Source organism: Pseudopodoces humilis, chromosome 1 (assembly GCF_049639895.1).
Source record: "Pseudopodoces humilis isolate 2021_Gansu_Grassland_sample_001 chromosome 1, ASM4963989v1, whole genome shotgun sequence".
NCBI classification, from domain to species: Eukaryota; Metazoa; Chordata; class Aves; order Passeriformes; family Paridae; genus Pseudopodoces; species Pseudopodoces humilis.
The window spans coordinates 11,207,077-11,221,416 of record NC_142200.1 but is presented as its reverse complement, the minus strand read 5'-3'; the positions used below and the strand labels follow the sequence as shown (position 1 = coordinate 11,221,416).

The 14,340-nt window shown below is 39.2% G+C and overlaps 1 protein-coding gene across 7 annotated transcripts in view; it reads right to left on the bottom strand.

Annotated features, from left to right (window-relative positions):
• The window catches only part of TMEM65 (transmembrane protein 65), a 63,476-nt gene that overhangs the window by 24,303 nt on the left and 24,833 nt on the right, over positions 1 to 14,340 (bottom strand). For 5 of the 7 annotated variants that reach the window (XM_088051619.1, XM_088051624.1, XM_088051633.1 and 2 more), the window contains exons 6-7: positions 13,785 to 13,827; positions 13,027 to 13,132 (exon numbers count right to left, since the gene is read on the bottom strand). In XM_088051619.1, coding sequence (XP_087907745.1) covers positions 13,027 to 13,132; positions 13,785 to 13,827 — 149 coding nt within the window. Of the gene's footprint in view, positions 1 to 7,996; positions 11,496 to 13,026; positions 13,133 to 13,784; positions 13,828 to 14,340 lie in introns of those variants that run through there. The other 2 variants (XM_088051629.1, XM_014257789.2) reach the window with 1 other exon arrangement.

Below are 14,340 nucleotides of genomic sequence, written 5' to 3'. Positions count from 1 at the left end.
AACACCTTTGGGAATAAACACACAAAAAGGAAGGTGAGCAACAAATCAGATGCATTTAAAAAGCAATAGAGATCCTGGTACTGTTTATTGCTGGCAGGGAGGCACAGAAGCAGACAAGCTCTTCTAGGAGCTCTCCCCAGCTGTGGTACATCATATACAAAGGTAATACCATGTACATGATATGCTGCTTGAGGAGCACATCCTGCTAGGAAATTCAAAGTCACTTTTTCCAAGCCAGGCTTCCACCACCAAAACTCTCTTAGTGTAATTCAAAACAAGTGTCCTTCATTCTCTTCCAAGGCCAGGCCAGATGAGGTCCTGAGCAACCTGACTTCATGGTTGGTGACAACTCCTGCCCATGGTGTCATGGGTGGGATTAGAGGATTTTTATCATTCCTTCCAACCCAAACCATTCTGTGATTCTGTGATCCTCTGACAAGAACTGACAATCCTGTAAAAGGTAAAACATGGACTTGAATACAGTAACGTTTTCAAGTTTTAACTATTATGAACTTTTAGCTACACAGTGCTTTTTACTCCTGTTTTCTCCTGAAACCATCTGAACAGTTGCAATTTCATTCCAGTGATTTATTTTTTTTTCCTGTGATAACAAAAATGTATCCTACCCACAGAATCACATCATGACTGGGGTGGGAAGAGACCTCTATAGATGGCTTAATCCAAGCTCCTCCACAAAATAGGGTCACCTACAGCATATATTGCTCAGTGCTATGTCCAGTCAGGTTTTCAGTATCTCCAAGGATGGAGACTCCACAATCTCTCTGGACAACCCAATCCAGTGCTCCGTCAGTCTCACAATAAAATGTTGGGTATTTTACTATGCTTAAATAGAATTTCCTGTCCCAACATTGGGAACCACTGAGAACCAGATCTCTCTTCTTTACCCCTCCCCCCATTTAAGTATTCACACCTGGGTAAGGCCCCCTTGAACCTTCCCTTCTCCAGACTAAATAATCCCAGCTCTCTGAAGCCTTCTCATATGACACATGCTCCATTCTTTACCCATCTTTGTGGCCCTTTACTGGATTTGCTCCAGCATGGCCATGTCTCTACTGTAACAAGGAGCCCACCTATTGGCACAGGTCCCAGATGTAGGTGGTCACCTCTGCCACAAGGGCAATTGATGGCTTATGGTCACCTTGGGGTACACCAGGACCCCAAGGGCCCTTCTGGGGTCAGCCCCAGCCTGTAGCAGCACATAGGGCTGCTCCTGCCCAGAGCCAGCACCTGCCATATCCCATGGTTGGACATCATGAGGATCCTGTCACATTCCTCCTGTCCAGGTCCCTCTGGATAGCAACACAACTCTGGTGCCTCGGCTAATCCTCCCAGTTTTGTATCATCTGCAAATGTGCTGACACACCAGCACAATCAAACAGGTTCACTAACAACGAGATTAAACAGTTCTGGCCCCAGTACCAAGCCCTGCACCACCAGTAGTGACTGTCCTCTGTCTGGACATGGCTCTGTGCCCAGACATTCAGGCAGTTTTCAGCACATTTGACTGTCCATGTGTTAAAGGCGGGATAAACCACATCCATCACTCTGCCATCTGCTTGACCACTCTGCCCATCATCCCTGTAGAAGGGTACCCAAATTCAATTAGAACTAGAGAGAAGTGACACACAGGACAAACTACATTATTTTAAAGTATAAATCGCAATCCTTGAATTGTGATTCAGTTTTTATGCTTATCTAGAACAACACACATTCCTGCTTATTTTAAGAATAACCAATTTATAACATCAGAGTGAGGTTTGTATTACAGTCAGTCAGGTTAGTAGCTATTTATTCCCATATCTCTCCTGGAAAAACACATTTGCTAGAGCTCCAGCAGAGATGCCATCAAGATAAATGTGTTCTTGAGTGAAAATTATGTACCAGAGCCATTCATAGGCTGCCTTGGTTTTTTTGCCTCTTGACTTAAATACATGATCTATATTAAGATTAATGATAAAGACTAAGTATGTGTTCTGAAATATGCATGCTAATGAAGATGGCTTCACTTGAAGCCAGTTGAGAGGAAAGTATCTTGACTTCTATCTGCTATTGAGCTACATAATTACTCCCCCCACCAATTTACTTAATTTTCATTTTGAAACGCAAAAAACTGCACATCTCTGCCAAATTGCAACAAAATGCCAAACATCTCTAACACAACCCTGAGATCACAAGGAAAACCATGGAGAGACCAAACCTTTCAAGCAGGTTAGTTAGAGCAAAAAAATGCAGTCTCTCAAGCTCTTCAACCAAAGCATCTGATTTTCAACACCCACTATTTGAGTCCAAAGAAGGCTGGCAAGGTGTATTCCTGCTGCCTGCCTTAACATCCCGAACAATCCATACATCCCCATGAGGTTTTAATATGGTTAATATGATAACATTCTGAAGCATTTTTTCCTTCTAACAATTTCTTAGAAGTGAATTCTCATCCCTCTTTCACTTGCCTGCCCTCTGTCCTACTGACTCACCACCTCTCCATCAGGCCAATTTTTACACGCAAATACTGTTTTCTCTCACACCTCCCTATTTGACCCATCCATTCTGTGCACTCTAAGTAAAGCTCCACAGCATCAGGCATCCCTCACATCCCTGTTCAAATAAGTTTATATCCCATTTAAACTACCATGATCTCAGTGCTACTTTTCCTCTTGTCTTTCCTTCATCACTGATCCTATGTTTGTTTTTTTTGTCACCAGTTGTGAGCTTCTAACAATCCTTTACTTCCACAGGACCAAGCATTCAGTATGAGTATCTGGACTTAACACTGTGCTGCTATGACAGCTGGTTTTGTGTCCAGTGCCAAATTGTTTTTTAAGTGCATCAACATCTCCCTGCTGCTGGTACGAACCCAATCCCTCCTGGTGCCAGACTCTGCTGTCACTGATGCTATCTGCTCCTCATTGAAGGCGTTTCTTCAGCAGATTTCTTCAGCCACATTACTAGAGGCCAAACATTAGGTCAGCAATCGGGCTGAAGCTATGACAGGACGAGTGAGTGTCTCAGGCGGAGGACATACTGAGGAAACAGGACTGGAAAACCTCTCTCAATGTGACAAAATCTGCCACACTTGCGACAAAAAAAAACCCCAATTTTTCCACATTCTAAGGAGAAATCTTTATTATCATTTGGTCAAAATAATCCTGTGCCTACAGTTAGTCCTCATCTTCTAGACTGTAGGGACATTCATACCTTTCTTGCTGTTGGTGCTGTACCTCAGATACGATGAACCTTTTACCCAGAACAGTCTTCAGGGAGACAGTGAACTCTAATTTTTCACACCTGAGTGACTCCAGCTTCACAAGACTGGATCCTTAGTAGTTACATGTGTACTTCGTTGTTAAAAGCCCAAGTAAATTGACAAATATTGCACATAAAGCATTACAGAGAGCAGGAATGCACTATATCTATGGTTTGATGGCTCTGTACAGGTCTTACAGGCCAAACTAAACTTTAACTAAAGGGCTCATCACAAGAAGTAAACTGGAGTGGCTTCAGCACAGCATGAGTTTACCCCAGGTCTCATGCACACAACGGGTGCTCATCCTGTGGCAATTGCTCAAATTTAACTAGAGCTTATGCTCCTGGAAAAGGAGCCTCCCCAATTTCCCGGATGACTGACCCAGATGTGCCTTACACAGACAAACAACACCCACGGCGATCTGTGAATCAGACCAGCAGCCACTGGATGGAGGCCCTGCTTTCTGTTCACTGAATTTCACAGAAGTCTCTGAATATTTTCCATTTACTGTTGTGTTCTGGATACAGGCCTGTCAAATCTGCTTCAAACTGTCTAGAAGACCTCATATACCACTGCCAGAATCTGCTCTGCCAAGTTTCCAGAGCTGAATAGGGAACTAGAGGCTGTGAATGCATTTTAGCAAAGATTCTGAGCTGCTTTTCCAAAAGTCACTTAAGACATTAAGGCAAGTCTCCAATGGGGATGAGGCACTACATTTCTTTCAGGCCAAGAACCTAAGAGCCTCCGTCTTTATCCAGTGACAGCAGCCCTTTTGTTGCCTGCCAACAGAAATACCACTCTGCCAATCCCACACCACAATCAAAACCAATGCCTTTATTTTGAATTTAGTAGTGTTTAGTCCTAAAGGTGAAATACTTTATTATATCTTTGAGTTCACTCCAAGTTTCGAGTACAGTCATGTTAAAAAAAATTCTCATCCACCACTATTATTCCTCTCTACATTTACACTGATTGCAAAAGTCACTCGTCTTATAGACCCTACAAGCCATATATCAAAATCATCATACAGCCAAGAGTCCCAGGAGTCAGAAAAATTAATTTGGGACAACCCCAGGATTTATCCATCATATTTGCAAATGCCCATTTCACTGGACTGGGTCACCCCCATGATTCAGATGTGCAAAAGACTTCGCTGGTTCATCTTCTCCCAGGATTCAGACTGGGCAGCAAATCTTCAAACTCAGTCCCACAGTCTGATATGCCATGAGCACAGGATCTGGTTCCAAGGAGTCATAAACTACACACAGTTCAAAAGCCATGAAGTGCTGGCACTGGATTTACCTCAGCTTACCCACTAAAGTCTAAAGTTTGGGGCATAACTTAAAGTTAGTCAGCTATTCTTCCTCTTTGGAAGCCAGGGGATGCAACACCCTCCAGAGTGCCTCTTTGACTCCTTGCACGGCTCAGAGGGAGAAGTGTGAGTGAGACAAATACTACCCTGCAAACAGAATGACAAGCTGACATGCTGTAGATTCCTCCAGCAGTATTATTAAGTGACAAAACTGCCAGTTTCTATAAATTGATTCACTAAGATCAGCAAAACCAGAGTTTCCTCCTGTGTGTTGAACATTTAATAGTTCTTCAAAATTATGGGGAAAAAAAAAAGACACAGATTGCGGGGAAAACCAGCAAAAATATTGGTTTTGCCTGGGTGGTAAGTAATGCTGAGAATAAGCACACTTTGACATAACTAGCACTTAGAAGACAGGAAGCAAAATATTAATGTTAATAAATAACTAAATACACTTTCCCCTTAAATATTGCTTACACCCTGCTAGTGGCAGGATGCTGTCAGAAGAATTCAAAAAGATTAGGAGAAAATTCAAACATTTTAAATAAAAATAAAATCTAGTTGCACATGCAGAAATTGGGAACAGCCAGTGTGTTTTAGGAGTCATCAGGGTTGGAGAGCCAAAGGTGAGTGAAAATGAAGGACACTTCCTCTGCGCAGTCATAAAGGCTGACACTGTTTTGACTGCACAGACAAGATTATCAAGAGGAAGGGAAAGCAACTCCAGAAGATTTTCCTATTTGTTATAGCTATCTTGTGAAAATCTCTAAAGTACCTCATTCTGTGTTTTAAAGCACTGGAAAATGGAACTTATTTACTTGCAGAAATAATAGTGCTACAGGGGATTAATGGGATATACAGAAAAGAGTGATTATGTTCCAACACTGACTAAGTGTAACTAAAAGAATGGATATATTTCCAATAGATGAGTTTTCAACATGCATATACACTTACCATGGGGAGGAATTACTCTGTATGACACACTGAGGAGTACTAATTCAAAGCAGTAAACTGAGAACAGCTGAAAATGAAGGTTAGAAGGAAACTTCCACACAATTGAAAGCAAAATATATCAAAGCTGTAGACCATGGTTTGTTAAAAATCTATTGCAATACCATGCCTGCAACACCTGATACAATGTTGCCAGGTACAGGCAGAACAGTCATTTATGGACAACAGCAGCTATGGATGCTTAATTTTTTCTAATATTCACACACCTTCACAGTATCCATGCAAAGAAAAAAGCATGTTTAGGAAATGCAGAAACTCCTCCAACCTTTTGTTCTAACCATCTGTGACACTACCACTCCCTCTGCACCTTCTTACAATGTGGAGGAAATAAAAGAAATTACCACATCACCAACTAAAGGACACTACCTGCAAACTTTAACCAGAATAAGACTAGATGAGGATGTGAGATAAAGTCTGCAAAAACCACAGTTCATACTGAGAGCTTATCAGAGGACACCCCTGGTATGTTAGAAGACACCTATGACTTGTCCTGCAGCAGTCCTGACATTCCTTAGAGGTTGTGGAGCTCCCAGGAAGCAAAGTGTGTAGAAGGAAAATGATAGCCTTCAGTGTTCCTACACAAAAAGGGGGAAGTAATTAATAGTGGAAATCATGCATAGAAAAAAAAACCAGTCACAGATCTTCATGAATGCCTACCTGAAATTTCACCAAAAGAGGCTATTCCTCTTTTAATATCCAACTGGCTTTTGGTGTGGTCTTTGGTAGCTTAGCACTTGTATTGCAAAGGTAAATCACCTGTAAACATTCTTCTCTTCCTGTTCAGGGACCCCTGTCCATTTGTATCCCTTTTCCTTTGATAGTTCCTTCTATGATTCTCTAGCTGAGATGTGCAGAGAAGCCAGTCTGGGGAAGGGAAACCTCACAGCCCTTTGGACTCTTCCAATGTTCCAGCAAGTCAAAAGTGCTCTCAAGGCACAGAGAACAGCAGGAAAGTACCACGAATGAAAATCATAGAGTTTTTTTCCTCTTTTAATAAGACCCCTATGTATTCCCATGTAGAGAAAACGACTGAGAAGTATCTCATTCTCTTCACTTTCCTTCTTGTTACTAGCTGGAAGTAACAGACAATTTTCAGCAAAACTACAAAGAAACACCACAGCGCAAACAGATCCCGCCAAACCCAAGCAGCAGTGCTGTACAAAGACAAGGTAGCATCCTCTGTTATTGTTCTACCAATCCATGGTACTGGTCAGTGGAATCCTCTTCTCAACAGAAATGGCAGCATAGGTCCCATATGGCAAATCTTACCCTTTGGATCCATGTTTTCTAAACAGTGAATGGTCCCATTCAGGACACTTGGTATTCCATAACAAGATACTCTATTTTCTAACAGATAAATCAATACTCACATATTTGGAAGTGCTTAAGCTCTCCAGGTAAAAGCATAAGATCCTTTTCTTACTGATAGACAAAAACAAGACACTCTGAGCACAGCATCAAGAACGGAACACAAAATGGATGCAAAATGCATTAATTTAAGGTCTCAAATAATTTTGGTATTTCACAGCAACTTAATCTTTGCGCACATACGCAGAAGGAGTAACTGATGACTGTGAAGCAGCATTTCATCCACTACTAAGTTGAAGACTGTTAAGTCAGAACTGTTTCCTGCCTTTAAAAGGCCATAACTTGGCATCATCTCCTTACAGAAGTACTACACCAGCACTCTAACACACACCTGTCTTCCAACACAAAATAAAAAAAATCCTTCTGCATTTACCTTGCTTGGCTTCAAAATCTCTAGTTTGCCCAAATCCTTGGCCCACAGCCCCCACCCTGCCCCAACCCTATTTTGAAGCAACACTCGGGATGCCAAGGGTCCTGAACACTGAGACAAGGGAAAAGACTTAACAAGTATCTAATAAAGACTTTAAAATGGGAGCTTAAAATTATGTTATGAGGTCTAACTATTTTCTTAATATTTTAGATCAAAAAAATCCAGAGGCATAAGACTCTGAGCAGGGTGATAATTCCTCTATACTTAATTAAGGCCTTCAGTTTATATACTGCTGCTTGCTCTGTCAGCTTGTCATTAGACCATATAAAACATCAGACCAAGAAGAGGTAAATGGTAGAAGGTAGAAGTGTGACAGACTTTCTGAACAACACAAATGAAGTTCAACTACACAATACAACCACAATGGAGTCAAACAACAGCCAGCCTGTACAGGTTCTCAAAATTAAATTAGACCATCCTTACAGTACAGATGTTTTACTCACAGCACTTCTTGCACAGACATCCACAAAAGGGACTGATCGAGTAAAAAAAATTGAGGAGATCCAAAGTCCAGGAAAGTTCAAAACAGTTTAGTTTACATACAGAAAACCTCAGTTCCAAAAGTTCAAGTGCAAGTGAACTTCTAATTAATATTAATCACAAACACCACGAGTTTAACCATGCAAACATTTTAATTATTTAAATTGCTCTCTTCCGAGCATGAAGAGACAGAAGTACCACTCCACAGTGGTATTTCCTATGACAGTGACAAAGGACCACTTGCTTATAACTTAAATATAATAAATTCCTGTTTTGTGTAACTGAGGCTGAATACCCACAGGATATTATTAACATTTTCCCTCCAGCATCTGGTCTATTAAAGAAACACAGAACAGCTTTGCTGTAGTACAAAAGTTTACAGAAAGTTCAACAATTTAATTAAAGACAATACAAAATATGTTGTCTGAATTCAAATAATTTATGTAAAATACATGCATGAGAAAACACTGGCAAGAAGATTTGAGTAACCCTATTATCAGATGCATGTTCTTTGTTCCTAGAGATAACATACAGTCAAAAATACATTTATAATTTAAGTTACAATAGAAGACAGTATTTCAAACAGAATTTCAGGTCTACCAGCCCTTCAAGGCAAAAACAATTCCTGTTAATACAGGACAAACTGATAGAATAAAAAAAAATAGAGCAATACTGAAGTCTCTGAACAAGCCTGAAGTGTTTAATTTTTCCTTTTATCAAGGAGGGAGAAGATATCAGAAAATAAAGGGGACTCTGTCTTCTCAGGTTTTTAGTAAAAGTGATCAGAGCATCAGGGATTACTTTCATCCATATACCCCAGAAAAAGCCACTCTCCTTGTGGAGAGACAGGGCACAGATCAGGCACAGATGCTCCCTTCCACACAAAGCAGTCTCACGTTCACACAGGCAAGGATCCTGTATCCAAAGGAAACAACCTGGTTCTCAGGGGGGCAGCTTGGCCCCAACAAGCACTTTCTCTGAGCTTCCAGCAGCACTACTAATCCTTTCACACCACAAGTTATTCTTCACCTTTATAAAATACTGAACCCCCAGAAGTCACCTTCTTCTTTATGGTATCAGACTGAAATACCCAATATTTCTTACCATGTGTCACTTGCCCTCCACATTTTTGTGGTCAACTAAACAGTTTAACAAGACGACACATGATTAACTTCTTTCAAGATATTTTAGTTCATTGATTCTCAATAAAAGCACTGGTTGCAGTACAATAGTTTGACATACAGCAACAAAAGGTACTCAATTTACATGCACAAGCTATTTAACAATAGTACACAGCCTTTCCTATTGCCATTATAAAACAAATATTACTGTGACAGCTGGCACAACCTTCCAATTGTTCTCATGAGCTGTAATAGAGTGATGAAAACAGTGTTCTGATGGAACAATGCCAAAGAACAGTGATTTGGCCACTGCTAGAAGTTTCCAATCAAGATGCCAGTATCGTAATGGGAAACAGTGTTGAAATATTTGTAAAAACAGTGACAAAAGAAGCTATGCAAAATTGCTTTGACTGGTACTTCAGTTTAAGAAAAACGTGGGAAATACAAACAGCTTTGTATAGAAACAAAAAATGCATGGACAGGCAGAAAAGTTAGAAGTTTAAGGCAAGATAAATGTGGGATAAATGAGTAAAAATACTTCTGAACACTGAAGTACTGAAGCAATCTGTTGGTGAAAGAGCACATAACTGCCTTTCTGGATTGTTTTTGTGGGTTGGGGTTTTTTGGTTTTCTGTTAAGAGTTGTGGGGTTTGTTGTTGTTTTTTATTGTTTTATTTAATTTTATTTTAACAAAGCTTCCACCTTTGAAGTGCAAGCCAAAACTCCTCTGCATTTGTGTTTGATGCTTGGCTGAGCCTTCATTCAGTTTTACATCTTGGTCCAGATTTTCATGGTTTAATGTGCGAAGTACAGCACATACTATTACGACTACTCACTCCAAACTGTCAACATCTGTTTCTTAAGAAACAGATACAAGTGTCACCTTCATTAAAGTTAGTTTCAGTATTGCTGTTAAAGGGCTTTTAGAAATCAGAACAGAGAAGTCAGATTTATAACAATGAGATAAGCAACGAGCTTTGTAAAATACACACATGTTACAGTAAGACTTTTCCTACAGCAAATAAAAATCATCAAGGGACTTTTTTTTTTAGCATTTCTTTCTAGGTTTCAGAAGTGCTAGCAATTTCAGCAATAAAACTTTCAAAGTGCCCTGGCTGTGCCAATTTTTAGTGGCTTTTCCAAATGGTATTCAAACAAGTAAGAAACCTAAGAGACAATTGGCAATTTAGCATTATGCTATTAGCAAGTAAGATCCTGAAATATTATGACTATTCAATAGTTGTCATCATTTTATTCATAACCATATAGAAAAAAGCAGTTACATGATACTGCACTGTCAGGTCTATATTATGCCAAGTAAGGCTGCAAAAACAAATGTAAAGAAAGTAAAAAGGTCTGGATTCTCCTATTTCTGTTGCCTAGTTTTTATAAGTAATTGTCTCAGTAAAAAAAAAAAAATGTAGCAAAGGCTTAATCTTAAACACAAAGGTATTATCATCAAATCCTCTAATCCAGACTGATGGTACACTTACCATTTCAACTGAACCACTCAGTACAAACTTGTAATGCTAGCATTCATTCATACCCTGAACTGTTCCCTGGCCTCATCTACCCAATCAACTAGTCACACCTTATTTTAAGCAGAACAATTTAAAAAGTTCTTTGTGGTTTTGAAACAGTTGGTTTGAATTCTTTAATATCACACTCAAACCACAGGAAGACAAATACAAGGATATTTCAACTCAATTAGCAAAATATGTTTAGAAAGGAAAAAAAGGCATGAATATGGAAATATAGAAGGTGTTAAAACACTTTAAAAATGGACTTGGTAGAGAGCCTACACTGGAAACACTTACCTTGTCAAAGCATCAACATGATCATCTCAAAAGACAATTCAGAGACACTTAAGTCAGAATTGTGAAAAAAAATGAACCTATACTGTCAAAGATCACTAAAATATCTAATCTAAGGCAGTGTAAAATGATGGCTGGTGAGGGGCAACCAGTGACCTTGAAAAGTGAGGGACTTCAAATTACTCATCACTAACCTTCTTAATAATCTGCACAGAAGGACTACCAGTGATATTTCTGTCATGTGATTACAACTGTTAAGCAACCAATATGCAACTCAAGAGTGATACTGTCATCCATGGTGGATTATTGAAGTAATAATCCATTAAAGAATAAGTTCAAAGGGGAAAGTGGTAAACATCTTGCCATAAGTGAAAACACTTCAAAAATTTACAATTAAATAAAAAGTTAGATGATATCTTATAAAAAGAAGTACTGAACACAACAAGGCCACAATAAATTAGTGTTTCCATAAAATGACATGCTGAAGGTTTTGTTCCCAAGTCTATACATTTTTTTACTGTCTGTTAATTCCTAAATATTGACAGTATAATTGAATAATTGAGGTACAGTAGTTTACATTTGTATATGTCTTGTAAAAAGATTATTATTTTTCTTCCAGTTTTTCTTCCTCCTCGCCAAAGAACAACAAGGGAAACATTCCTAAAATGCAGCCAATGGTCACTCCAATAGCTTTACCCTAAAGAAAGGGGGAAAAAAATTAAATTTTTCACTGATCAGTCGTTACTCATTTCCCATGTACTACCACAACCAGGAACAAACACCCCTTGTTCTAGTTTGCAGCTGGGAGTCATGTTTTTCTTTGCATGCAGACTACAAACACAGTCTATGAGAGTGAGACAGATGTGACAAGGTTAGAAACAGTGTTTGCTATGATAAAAGACAATTCTGAAGAAGGACGAGGGCAATGATCATGACAAGTGGTAAGGGAGGAAACAGACATTCAAAGGATTAGCAGAATGGCCAGGAAGAGAGAAAAGGAAAAAAAAAACTAAACAAAACAACAAACCACCAAACAACACCTACAGACATTTTAGGTGCAATTATAAATGCATCTGCTTGTATCTGGTACTGCAAATCACCAAAGGAATGAGTGGCTCCTTGCAAACATGATGGCTTTCAAAGGCACAAGGCAAAACCAACAAAAACTGGAAAACATTTCAGTTGACCTGAATGTATAAGTCAAGAGGAGAGGAAATAAGAAAGACAAGCAACTTCCAAATCACATCAATAGCAGAAGGTGGATAGTGTTGAAAAACTTGAGACAGCAGGTAAAGAAGAAAAAATGCTACCATGCAGGCAAAGGTACACAGAAGTCTTTTCACAGAAAAGGAATATGAACAAACTGAGTGCAATGACAGGGTTTTGCCATAGGCTCAGCTTTTACTGAGAAGACTCTTAAGACTATGGGCAGATCCCTGACAACTTGTCAGCTCTTCACTGCTCTGTGCTTTGATCTACCACTGCTAAAACCTGACTTTTTCTATTACAACTTTTCCTCAGTAAGTGCTATTTATCTTCCCATGAATCTGCAAAAGTATTTTTCCCAATGAAGGCTCATTCTGGCAAAGTGAAGTATCTGTTTCTTTACTCTGTTTCTGATAATCTGTTTCTATAATCATTGTTGTAACTGCTGAAGTGGGACCACTTCAAATGTTTAAATGTTAAGTAATCACCCTGAAAATGCATCTGCAAGGTGAGTGGCCTGTAACTGTAAACACAGGCAGTGAATATTACTCAAATGCTAAAAGTTTGGCCAGAGAAAAGCTAATTTCATATCCAAGCTAATTATAGAATATCAGAAATTAGTACAAACCCGCACAGGTATATGAATAGCAAGCACTTGACAAAGACTGTATAGGAGTAAACTACGAAGGGGTCATTACTTCCAAGTAAATTATCACCGTAGCCAGAGCTCAACCCAGGTATCTGCAAAGCATACACAGTCATTGCAGAGACTATCCATGGCACTTGTCACTTGGGGTTTGCTGCATAGAAATAAACTCAAGCTCAAAAAAAAACCAATCTCTTGGCTCTCCCTGACTCGGGCTCAAGACTCTGGAGAACATGCACAATGTTGGTAGTCATTTAGGAATAAATGGGAAAAGTGACAAAAAGCATTTATCAGCTAATAAGACAAATCAGCTAATAAGACTAAGCTAATAAGACAAAAAGCTCCACACCAGCAGTGCTGCCTGCAGGACACTCACCAAGTGTGCACTGAGACGGGTCTGCCACATGTCAGCTTGTTTGGGTGTCAGGTCAGGGATTGACAGACCCAGTCGTGAAGCCAAAGCTTCTACATAACCTGCAAGACTGGAAGAACAAGAAAAGAACAAACGATTTTGAATCTCACATATCTTCTAGTGAAGTTTCTTTCTAGTTGAAATACTAGCACTTAAAAAACAGAGCTTTTCCTTCAGCATACCAATGAAGTGATTGAGAGAAAACCATGGGAAAGAGTTCAGACTTCTAAAGGTCACATTTTACAATGTAAGTTAATTATCTCACTGCTTTAATATACAATATTTCCGAAAAACTTTATGCAGTACAACACAACTGGTGTGAATGTCAATGCATCTATGCAGAGCTTTTTAAGTAACATTTACTGGAGGAAAGGTTACACACAGACTAGTTAGTGGCAAGCCTTGTAATTTGCAGAAAACAAAACAGAGGGAAAGTGGGAAAAACAGGCATAACAAACAGCTTTACTTTCAGCAGTTATGCAGAAATTTCCTTTAAAAACAAAAATAAGCTGTATCTATTTTTATCAGAAATAGGTATGCCTAGACCTGAAGACATTTCAGAGATACTGTTTTAGCTAAAGAGAAGGAAATCTCTTCAGACCTGGCGATAACAACCTGAGAAGGTATATTAGGCAGAACTATATTATATTACAATAAAAATATTTTTCCACTTTGCGTCTCAATGAATGCACTTAATGTTCTTAACACAAGTTCATACATACCCCAGTCCAGCTAAATCTGAAACAAGGTTTCCCAAAGCTGCAGCTGGAGGGAGGAAGAAGGAAGAGAAAAAGGTATTATTTTAGCTATGAACAGAACCAACGAGCTCCGACCCTTCAGTAACCCTTGCTTACTCTTAATTTATATAGATCTAAAGACTAGACCTAAGTTCTTTATATTTTAGTGTTTTTATTCTGACCTTATTACAGTTTCATAACAGCAGCAGACTAGAATTAGTAAGAGGCGCAACTATTTTTCTCAATTTACATGGTGAAAACTTGACAAATACAAAAAAAACACTAACACCTGGAAATCAACGTAACTTTTGAGATTGGAGTTAAGAACAGCTGTGCATGGTTATCAGCTCCATGTAGCTAATGCTAGACACCAAGCAAGGCCCTCCAGTGCCTGAAGAGGCTCAGGAGCACTGGAAATAGAAGGAGCTGTCACTTAGGTATGCAGCTTTGATAAACATGTCAACATATCCATGAACTGTGTCAAATTAAGAAGAAATACTGTACAGAAGTGAACAAAGTTACACACAAAATACATGATTTC